This window comes from Phocoena sinus, chromosome 1, assembly GCF_008692025.1.
Source record: "Phocoena sinus isolate mPhoSin1 chromosome 1, mPhoSin1.pri, whole genome shotgun sequence".
NCBI lineage: Eukaryota > Metazoa > Chordata > Mammalia > Artiodactyla > Phocoenidae > Phocoena > Phocoena sinus.
Window position 1 is genome coordinate 181,282,173 of NC_045763.1, and position 12,536 is coordinate 181,294,708.

The window sequence follows — 12,536 nt, forward strand, 5'->3', positions numbered from 1 at the left end:
CTGGCTCTTTCTGCCCCCACTTAAAAACATACCACAATAACACTAACTGCAATCGATACTGTTACATAGCCCTAAAATTTACTTTTTTATTTCAAAACACTCAAACTACATATGTTTGAAGGTACCTATAACTTGGCATAGCCATTAAAAAAAATAAAACTCACAATGTATTCGTAGACAAAAACTACAAAAGTATATATTTTAATGCTTTTAAAAGTTATTCCATGTAATAATCAATATCGTTAAAATCACTCCCAATAAAATTTGTGTTTTTTCTTTTAATGATCCAGATCTAAAGTGAAATGATGAAATCGAAAAACAACTGTTCTTGTCAGAAGACAGGAAGAGAGTTTTTTCCCCTTCCCTTAAGGAAAACAAAGGATTCCTGAAAGCTTTGGCCTGATTTATTTTTCCAATTTTAAATACCTTAAGAGTAGCGGAACTGCTACTGGCATGGTAGTATTTCTAACAGTCAATAAATCTAAAATATTATGTGTGAATATTGGAATGAAGCCATTAAGAAGATTACAGCATGCAACACAGCAGAGGGTCCACAGGAAAAAAGAACTAGTAATTCAGGACAACTGTGACCACTGACCTTGGAACAGCCAAGACCACTGGTCAAGCTGACACGGTAATAAAGTGCACATGCACAGAAAGCCATCTAGCCTGTAAGCATAATTTTAATGTTTTGGTGAATGATTTTTAAATGTCCCCATTTAAATACCAGTTAATTTATTAAATTATCAAACAATACCAACTGTAATATTTTTCAGGCTTCGGGTATATTTTATTAATTCAAGTCACAGAAAAATTCAGTATGATCATTTGTGATTTTTAACACGTCTCATTGAAAACATTTACAATTATAGCAAGTATGATGTGATACTTTATTGTATTTCCTACTATAAGAGATAGCTTTGGAAAACTGATGAAAAAGCTAAATTTATTACAGCTGGGTTAAACAAACAATCACCTGAAACATTTTTAGAAAATCACTCTAACTTTAAAACATCTCATACTTTCTGTAGATAGTCCTAGCTCCACCTCAGGACTATTTCAGTTTATTCATTCTTCAAATTTGTCTAAGTCTGCACTCCTTAATTCCGAGCATATATTTAGTTATATCTACATTACCTTGCAGAGTTCCTTTTTATGAATTTTTTTTTACTATTTCAGTTATGTTCAGTTAACTGTTGCTTATAAATAAACAATGAGATGGTCCCTCTTGTCATTTTATATATTTAGGCTTTTACATTTCATGAATATTGTTTAACTTCCTCACATATTTAAATAAATGTTTCAATATCAAACTAATTCTACTAGGAAAGTAGAGGTTCCCAATTTAAAAAGAATCACTCATCAAAAAATTACTATTAAAGATTGTTTTTCTCAAAGAAATAATCAGCTATCACTGGAGCTGACTATAAAAATTTTAATATAACACAAAAAAGCTGATTTCTTTTTCTTTTTTCTTCCTCTTTCTTATCCTTCCTCATTTAAAAAAAAAATAAACAATCCTTTCTTCTTAGGGAATTAATGGTAGGAACTACATGCACATAAGGAAAACATCCTTAAAAGTCGGGACTTTATTTTCATAATTATGTCCCTATCCAGTGAAGAACACTTTGATGGATTTCTAAATGAACAACTCTAATCCTTTCTAGCAGCTTCTGCAAAATCTTTATAATGAGGCAATCGAGTTATAATGAGCTAAAAAGATAATATAATTCTTCACTGGCCTGGGTTTGGATTTGTTCATACGTAGCATAAATTTTACCACAGTTAGATAAAGTAGTTCGATTTAATTTGCTTCAAGGTCAGCAAGTATTTTAGGTTATTTATGGGCATAAATAATCTGATTTTGACTTTAAAGTCACATTTTCCCTATCACTAGCCATAAAAGCAATCAAGGCTAGTATTACTGTATTTTCTGAGTTTGAGATTTTTTTTATTCTTTTTTATTTTCAAGCTCCCTAACAGTGATGTCAAAGTACTTGCAGTATTACAGAAAAAAAATATATTTTAAAGGTTTTTTATTCCCGAATTTTAATATAGCTGAATAAACAATGGGTTTTTTTTGAAGGGGAGTTATTTTAACTTAGAACTATGTTATAAAGATATTTTAAAATAGCCATTAGAATATATACAGAAACAGTACAATCTGCATTTTTACCCTGTTCTGAGGAATACGAAGGCCAGAAAATTGACTTTGGAGACTATTTAACACAAAGTACAGAATACATCCTATTATAAGCTGCAGACCCACACATGCACACACACACAAACCTCTGCAAGATCAAAGACCAGAAGAGAGCCGGCACTTAATTTATCAGCCTTTACAGACAAAAGACAGTTTTCGTCATTTCAAAAGGATCAGATGTCTTTTATGACAAACTGGGTTTGCAGTTTAATTTACAAATAGAATTCTAAGTAAGCAGTCTTTGCTCTGCCAGAGCAAATGACAAACAGTGTAGGTTTTCATTCTTGCAGCCCTCAGCAGGATAGAAAGGATTAAAATAAAACTGAAATAATTTAGAGAAAACAAATAAATGTTTCAGAAAGTTGAGGGAGATCAAAGCCAGAATTTTCTGACCCCAACTGTACAAGCATTTCTTATTATATTGACCAGTGCCATCAGATCATTAATTAAAAGGAAAAGCGCTGGCAGGTGGCAGGGAAGCAAAAGCCGATAATTGGCCCCCTTCTTCTTCTTGCCTTCAAAAACTCTCTCATTCTTTTGCAAGACATGCCACTAGGCAGACAGAAATGCCTACTTTGTAATATAATGATTAAGATGAGATGAAGAGACTTATGTTTAAAGAAACTCTGCCTAATGAATGCATCTAGCTTTTTAATTACGATCCTGCTTTTACAATAAGGAATATGATATTGCATCTGACATCTCCTCAACTGCCAAAAGGTAAAAATACGAAAGACAGACTCTGCTTTGACTCCTCTCACACCACATGCTCATATTCAGCCCTTGTATTTCAGACAGAAAAATGGGAAAGTAACTCTTGGTGATTCAAGGGTCCAGGAGAAAACATATATATGTTTGTTCACCACAAAATATCCTCCAGACTTACCACGTCACTCGGTAGGCTGCTCAAGTCATTAAATGGTGATTCTAAAGTGTTTGTGTCAACATTCAACATAACCACATCCTCCAATGATTTACTTTTCACTCTCTGTTTAAAAAACACAATTATAAACAAACATCTTAGTATATTTTCCTTCCAAAGTTATAATGAACTTAGATATGGACAGAAAATTATCTTAATGCATTATCCTTAGGAAAAGAAAAAAGGAAAATTCTACATCATAAAAGAATATAAACAGTTTTGCCTTATGAGAAAGTCTGTCTAAACCATTCAAAAAGAAAGATTAAAAATGCTTCAAATAGCATGTTTACTCACCTAAATATATTAATAGTTTGGAGACACTGAATGTAATTTAACTACCAAAGAGATACTACAACAAATACAAAATAGGCATGGGCTATATTAAACTGTAAAAATTTATATCCTTTAAATTTTACCAATTGAATTTCAATCCTATGATATAGGAACATGTGGCCCGTTCTAAAGCTATTTTTAGCCTAAATCATACTGCAGGGTTAACACAAAACAATAAATACGACTACTAAGTAGTAAAGTAAGGTTTAAATTAATAAATATTTTCTCTATATCTTCATGTAAATTTGGTATAAGTTGATGATGACAAGTGAAATTGAGTAAGAAAAAATGACAGAGAGCAGTAATATGGAATTTACTGTTAGTAATGTTTATCCCATGAATTTAATATAAAGGATCAAATTTAATAGCCTATCAGATTAACTATTTGACTTGTCATATTTGTTTGAAAGCTTAGTCAAATTATCTCAATATATGCACAAATGACAGTAAATTAGAATTTATTAAATTTTTATCCTTAAAGAAAGAAAATATTTAGTTTATTTTTCTTATTTAAACTAATATGTCTACTTAAACAAATCATATAATTCTATTAGTCTTATCTAGATGATAGCAAATAATACCATTTCCTAATGAAAATAAGTAAGGTGTGCATTAATGAAATATATCCATCAACCCAGAATTCCCTAATTGCATAGGTCAACTAGCAATTGGTCAATTAATTTCAGTGCAGTAGTTTTAAAAGTGACATTCTAGAATCATAGCCATTTTTTCAGATTATTTAAATAGCTTAATATTAAACTGGCCAAGCCAATTTTTTAAGTTAGCCAAGACTGGAATTTCTGCGATCCACTTAGAATTTCAAATCTCTGCGTATCAGGTAGAATGTTAAATTTGCTAGGAAAATGGTAGTTTAGAGTAGGGAATTTTTATGTGTTAGGATAGCCACAATGTCTATGTGGAATATGCATTCTCAAGGGGGCACGTGGTTCTAAAACTCTGTCCTGTAAAAGACATTATAATTATTCTAAAGTAAGACTCAGAAAATGGCCATTTCTAAGAAAGTAACTTATAACGGTGATACTATTGTCAAAACATTTATAAATAAACTCATTTCCTTTCCATGTGCATACATATATGTAAAAAAGGTTTACATATATAAATATGTGGTTATCTACAAATCAACTATAGCATAACTACAAAAATAACCTATGAACAAAAACTATATTTATATTAATGGCATTTGTATGCAAAAAGTATATCATAATTTTGATTTCCATCTTCAATTCTAAGTTGCCCTTTTAACAGAAAATGTAAAGATAATCCAGAAACCTGATGTATTTTTCAGGGAATGAAATGAGTTCCTCTAAATAGCATAGGGTAATGGTTATGCGACCCCAAAATGTTTGTAATGATGCTAACACTAAACTCTGAATAGCTGAGTCACTTTGCTGTGCACCTGAAACTATCACGACATTGTTAATCGGTTATACTCCAATATAAAATAAAAAGTTAAAAAAAAATCTCAGAATAAAGGAAATTAGCATTAGTATGAAACGTATACCTTTTTCAAAGTTTCTCTTAGTTTTAAGAAGTCTGATAATAGCTGAATATTAAAATTTGTTAACGGGACCGCTCATTAAGAATGGAAAATGTATTCATTTCAATAAATCAACAGACTGGGCCTCCCTAAAACGAGAACAATTCTACATAAGCAAAAAAAGGGGGAGAAGATAGCATGTAATTTAAATCTTTAAAAAAAAAAATTCTTATTAATGTATTTTGTCTGTTATTTCCCTCCAAATCAGGCTTTAGCCGTTTTTTTCTAAACAGGAGTGGAAAGTCATATGGCATATAAAACAGCACCACTTTCTCTGTCCCATATTTTTACATCTCATAAAATTCATCAACTTGTTTGGATGGGGAAAGAGTAAGAAAATGTGAGAAAACAATGTGCTTTTTCTTCAAAAATAAGAAAATGATATTAGGACATAGACAAAGTCTTATTGAGAACAAAAGCAGATGCTGAACCGGCGAGACTCCTGGCATCCTCCACACGCCATCCTCCTTCCAGGTGATGCCAGCACACCTGCACACTCTGCACACGGAGCAAGGGAAGGGACACGGTGGAAGCAGCCACACGATACTGTGAAACTGGGCCAACACTTTACCTAGAATCATTTGTGTATTAAAACAAATAATATAACCCTCACATCTGTAGCCTGTACTGGCTTATTCCCAATCACAGGCCTTAGTTTGCTTTGACTTCATCCCTAAAGTCTAGTTTTCAGGGAGAACAAAATGCCCTTGTCCTTTATTTTAGAAGCAAATTTACTTTTTAAAAAGAGATTTCTAGTCATCTCTTACTTATGATCGCATAAAAATAATTTTTAAAAAAGATTTAGAAAGACATTAATTTCATGTCTTTGAACAATTGTTTAAAAGTCTCTGTAAAACTGATAAAAAGTGTTGAAACTGTCTTGACTGAGAGAAGAGAATACTTTGATTCTTCCTCCACAAAAAACTGGTTGTACTTGCAGCCAAACAAATGTGAAAAATTATTCAGTTCTGTCTCATATATAAAATATGTAAATATATATATTTTAATTATAATACCATTTATATAAAATAAAAAAGCACAAAAGATCAGAATTTTAGTGAAAATAATCTGTGTAATAATGTCATCATAAAAATAGAAACGTAGGATCTGTATCACCTGGTAAAAGATTAAGAAGAAAGTTACTAAATGGTACCCAACTGGTTGAAAGACATTCTTAAAGTTCCTATTATACTTTCTCATTCACTATTAAACCAAATAACACTGACTATTAAGACAGTTTGATAAGTCCAGAGTATAAAAGGTACAGAGATTTCAGCCTATCTAATCATGGCTTTACACAGTCTCATTTAATAAAAGCCAATTTAAAGTTAGAAAGGACTGCTTCTCCAAGACAATACTCTACGGAGTAAAAAATTCTTAAATTTGCTCCTTTAAAAAAGGACTGATTTTCTCTACAAGTGTACAATAAACATGTGATAAACTGAATTGAATATTTAAAGCATGTACCCCTTTCTACAATATTTTGGAAAAGCTGAATCATTTGTTTTAAAAGTTGGTCTACAATCATTATGTAAAAATAATAATAACAACATCAACAGGTACAATCAACCACTTTAAATATTTTTCATCTGTATAAATAAATGTATTATAAAAATGACATATTCTATTAGGTACATTACATAAGAAGAGATATGTGCACTAACATCAAAATCAAATTTGATGACGTTTTTTGAAACCATACCAACCAACCATGGTTAGATTTTGCAAAAGGTCAAACTACTGATGAATAAAATGCCAGTCATATATTCCACACTCTAATAACAGATTAAATACCTATTTATTCATGTTTTATCTTAGACAATTTGTCCTTTCACTGCAAGTACCTTGGGCTGTAAGAAGTTGTTTTCTAAAAATTTACAAAATATAGAGTCGTAATGTTATCCAACCCAGACTTCAAAATTAAAAAGGAATTAAACCTACTAAAAATTCATTAAAATGTATTCTTTATTAATGGTTAAAGCACGACTCTCTCCACAAAGGATGCTCAGGAATTTTAAAATAATCACCAGGCTCTTCCTTGATCAGCAAAGTGATGACTGATGGTATATACAATGACAACAACTAATCAGAAAACCAAATCTAACTCATTAAAGTTGCTTATTAGAAACTGGGTTAAAGTACAATATGAACAACCAGCAAAAAAAGAAATATATTTGAAAAAATCAGCTGGCATAATGATGCCATGCAACCTACCCAAGTCTTTTGTTTACTTTTTTAGAAGCTAATCTTATAAGAAGTCCTCTCTGGAAATCTCACTGATTTCAAGCTAAAGGTGTTTAAAGCTCAAGGTTTTTCACTACAGTGATAACAAGTGACAAAAGTCATTTTCGAATGACAGTGCAAAAAAAAACCAAACTACATTTTAAGTCCCAACAGGACTGAAATTAAAGTCTTACAAAGTTATATTCTAATTTAAAAGTTCATGATTAGTGTATTAAAACACATTTTGAAAAACACTGGTACACTGAATTATAGTGAAGTTTGCAAAATAAAAACACTTTCCCTTTATGACTCATAATTACATAAATTTTCACTTTCAAAATACAGAAATAGGGCTTCCCTGGTGGCGCAGTGGTTGAGAGTCCGCCTGCCGATGCAGGGGACACGGGTTCGTGCCCCGGTCTGGGAGGATCCCACATGCCGCGGAGCGGCTGGGCCCGTGAGCCATGGCCGCTGAGCCTGCGCGTCCGGAGCCTGTCCTCCGCAACGGGAGAGGCCACAACAGTGAGAGGCCCGCGTAACGCATAAAAAAAAAAAAAAAAAAAAAAAAAAAAAAAAAAATACAGAAATATTTCTTCTGAAAGAGAAATAGATATAAAAGATCTCAAGTTCCATAAAGAAAGTGGTTCATCAAAGACTAAGGTTTTTAGTATTTAAAACTTACCGTATGACTTCAACCAAATAGAACCTACTTTCAATGGGTCTCGTACCACTGAAGATGGTCATTTTGCATACTAATTAAAATAGTTATTTTAACACTATCTTTTTGAAAATGATCATGTAAGTACACTCTAAATATGCAACTAGTCACATCTTTGTACTATTCAATTGATATTCTTTCAAAACACACCTGTTTTAAATTAATTCATAAAAATAATAGTTATCACCATCTCGTGTCTGAAAGATACTCACCTCTATGAGGCTGGAGTGTATTCCGATCAGGTATGGCATTGGGGCACTAAATTAAAAATATATATGTATGTGTTCATATAGTTCATTAAAACTGAAACAATAAGTAATTCAGAATGCTTTAAAAAATAACTTTATTAAATGTATAGTTCTAACATAGTACATCATAGATATTTAAAATTATTCAGTATAGAAAACTCAAATATAATCTTAGAGGCCATTAATATATTCAAATTAAGGTTGATTTATATAAAATCACAAAATCATTTATAATTAAAAGTTATAATGTTTAATAAACAAGAGTATTAGGGTCTAGGCCGTAGTCTGAGATGAATCTTTTCTGTATACTTCCCATCAAATATATCCTAAATAATCATCAAATTTATTCACATTTCTTTGTACAGTTTTTTTATTCAGTTAGATTCTTATATGATTTTCTTAATATATATTCATTGTTTCACACCTACTATTCAGTCACCCAAATTTTTGAGTCAGTCACAATATATTTACTGAGACCTACTATGTGCCAGGCACGGTTTGGGAACTAGAGGTGCAAAGATAAGTAATTTCCTCCCCCACTGTTACCATTCTATTTCTGTGCTATCTTTCCACTCATGTATCTTGTCTATTATTTAAACTCTGTACATCCTTATTTATCCCACTTTTAATTGTAGTAATAATATAATTTTAATAAATTTTAAAATATTCAGGTAAGTTTAAGAATTCTATTGATTAATTCAACACAATATGTGGAGCATACTCAGGTGCCAGTACCTGGCATAGGGGTTAGGGTACAATAATGAACAATATAGACAGAATATATTCCCTTCTGGAGCTTATCCTCTGGCAGAGAATAGACATTAAATAATTTTTGTAATATACAAATTAAGACTTACTAGCAATTTCAAAAATATTTCTCATGAAATATAGGGCGGAAATTATTCAACTTGACATTTCAAAATTAAAATGTTATTTAACAAGAAAACATGAAAATGAACAATGTCTACAAATGTGATAGATGATATGCAAATAAATAGCTATTTAAAAATAAAACATTTTTGGCATTTCTTTTATATACATCTTTGTGTTACATATAATGCAAACCTTTTCTGTTAATGAAAACAGATAACCTTCTTTTTCAAAGAATTTGCATAATTTTCCAAACATCCCCGTCATTATTAGAACAGAGCTGTCCAAACTCCTGCATGTCTACTTTGCTGCTGAGAATCAGTAACAGATAAAAGAGGCACCTTGGTAGATCCACAGTTTTCAAAGTAACCTTAAACAGTTCCTAATTTATTTAAGGATGGCTAGCCACTAACTTCTATATCCAGGATTCACAAAAAATAAAAACGGTTCAAGTTCTTCTTCCAATCCTTATTAGCCTGTTCCTTAAGTCATATTGTACTAGATTCTAATTCCCAGTTGTCTTTGTCTTCTACAGCTTTGTTCCTTCCTATTTTTTTTTTTATTTTTATGCAGTAGACCATCTGGAATTGATCTGATATTCTGGATATTTCATTTGACTGAAAGTTGAGAACTATTTATAGGCCTTGATATCCCTAAGATCTAACATATTTTCTGCCTTCAAAAGGAAACAGAAGGAATAAATGTGGACTCTTCCACTTTTGCTTAAATAAAAGGAGGCTAGTTGCTTCCCCAGTTCAAGTTCTCATCTCTGGAATTCCTTCTGTGAGTCCACAGTCAGAAATATGTGCCACTAACTCCTCTGGGCTCCCATGACTGGGTTCCGGCAACTTTCACAAAACAGGGTGGGCAACTCCCAAGATCTTAAATATGTCAAGCCTTCTCCACACCCAAAATAGTACAAATTTATTAAAGTTACTGTGCAATTTCCCAATTCGCCCCAGGCTAGGTTACCCGGCCAACAAGATTCATAATATCTCAAACCTCAAAGCACGTTTTAATACAATGAGTGTTAATCAAAACACTTAAGACTTCTAAAAATAATTATTACATCCATTTTACATACGTTGAAGGTACACTGAGTGGATCAGATTTCAAACAATCAGAGCCAAAAGTAATAACTACCAACTGAAGTCCTACGAAATACATCTAAGGTAACACTTTTAAAACTTCATGAAAGCTAGTTATCTCTTGAAACATAAACAATAAATTTACAGAAATTGTTAAACTAGAATAAAAATCCAATAAAGAATTCCTATGCAGAACTTAATAATAAAGTAAACCAAAACTTTTTCTATGGGATCACTGGGTATCTCTATGTGTTTTTACCTCACTAATTTCTACATAAATCTAAAATATAAACATGTTAGACTGCAAACATTAACTAGAGCATACTTTCCTAAAATAAACATGATGTTTTTTCAGAATATAGATTTAACTGAATAGTTATTTCATTGTCATGAAAATTGGATTGTATACATCCTAATATTAAGTCAGCCAAGTCTCATGAAAAGTAATTTTGCTACCCTAGCTGAAATCTCCTAATGAGACAGAGTGTTAATAAGTCAGGAAGAGATCCTTGGCAACACAGATGTTTTATCTGCTATGTGCAAAACTAGCCTAGATCTTTCTGTCAATGGAATTATTTTGCAAAGATAAGACACAGAAGGCTCTATTATGACTGCTGTTTCTTTTCGGTAGCAACTAATCTTTGCTGAAAAATAATGACTATGTAATAGCTTTTTGTCTTTTTAGGTTTTCTCATGGAGGCCACCCATGGGGTAGACTGTAACAGCAGTATATTAACTTAGGGTAGTCTAAACAACATAATTTTCCATTTATGTTTTTAAAACACTATTCTCTTAGGAGCTAAATCTTCTCCTTTCATAGAGTGAAGAACCAGATAGCCTAAATAAAGAGGTGACAACCATTCTCGAACAAATAAATGATTATACTTTTACTGGTACTGGAATCATACTACCTCCGAGGTGTTTAAGGGCTCAGAAGGTTAAGCGTGTCTGGCAACATCACTTTAGACTTGCTATATTACTTTCCCTTTGTTGTTTTGTTTTGCTTTGTTTTTACAGTATCAATACCTAACATGAGATCCACCCTCTTAGCAAATGTTTAGGTCTACAATAGAGTATTGGTTAAGTAAAGGCACAATGTTAAACAGATCTCTAAAACTTAATCATCTTGAATAAGTGAAACTTTATACCTGTTAAATAGAAACTCCCCATCTCCCCCTTATACTGGTAGATTAAGGGGAAAACAAAGATGGCGTCACTTCTTCCCAGTAGCCTTCCCTACCCTAGCAGATAGGCGGGCACTTCCTCCTAGGTGTCCCGCTCAGCATCCTTTTATACGCCTCAGACCTAAACCCTACAGCGTCACAGTATTCCTCTGCTCACGATGTGCGCGTGTGTACGTGTGCACAAACGTGGGAATTTCTTCCTATCTGGGGATCCAAGCGGGCAGGAGCTACGTCTTATTCATTACATTACATACTCGCGGGCTGGCAAACACATGTTTACTAAATGTCTGGCGTATAAATGGATGAATGAATGAGCCGACAAATTAGCAAGCCTTCGTCAGCCGACCGAGATGCGCTATTCATCCACGGTCACAAGATGGCATTGTGGCCCTCCAAGTCTATGCCACACCAGAGACACACTTTCCAGGAGCCAGGACTGCCTCAGGATTGGGAAAGTCCAATCACCTTGAAGAGTTGGCAAAATACACATCTACCCCTATCACATCTTCCTGGTGCTATTTTTGGAGTGGAATATAAAATTTTCTTTAAAACAACCCCATGAGATTGAAGGGATAATCTCTAATATTTTCCTCCCTTTTGCATATAGGATCATTTGCAAAGATGTAAAGGGAAGAAAACCACTTTCCCTAGGGAACAGTTTAGTCCATGGAATTTTCTGACAATGAAAGAGAGCTGGAGTCATAGACAGCTATTTTCAGGGAAAAAAAAAGTATATGATACTGCCCACTTCCTATGTTAGAAGCTGAGCCTATCACTGTGACCTTAAGGTTCAGGAACTCTCAGATAACTCCTTGTTTGACTATCACTGCTCTACTCTCTGGGCCAGGGAAGTGCCTGGCATGGCGGCTGTTAGAACTTGTCCTAAAGTGGCTATTTCAGAGGTTAGAAACTAGTAAGACTGAAACAAGCTTCCTTCATCACAGTGGAAGCAGCAGAAAAATGACTTGATAGCAGGGTTAGAAAGTATCAGGAAGACATATCTGGAAAGAGGTAGCAATAGTTTCTAAACAACAATATTTTAGAAAGTCCTAAGTGTGTAATCATTACAGAGAACTGAACTTAAAGGGATGTTACCTCCTAAGATTTCAGAACATTTTTTATAGAAAAATTTAAATGGCACTAATATTACATATGATAAAATATAATTCTAAACCTCACAAAGTGTTGG

The 12,536-nt window shown here is 32.8% G+C and overlaps 1 protein-coding gene across 2 annotated transcripts in view; it reads right to left on the reverse strand.

The window, feature by feature from the left end:
• DENND1B (DENN domain containing 1B) overlaps positions 1–12,536 on the reverse strand; it is a 255,123-nt gene that overhangs the window by 99,214 nt on the left and 143,373 nt on the right. For both annotated transcript variants that reach the window (XM_032650576.1, XM_032650575.1), the window contains 2 exons: positions 8,170–8,215; positions 3,090–3,191 (listed from right to left, as the gene is read on the reverse strand). In XM_032650576.1, coding sequence (XP_032506467.1) covers positions 3,090–3,191; positions 8,170–8,215 — 148 coding nt within the window. The remainder of the gene's footprint in view (positions 1–3,089; positions 3,192–8,169; positions 8,216–12,536) is intronic.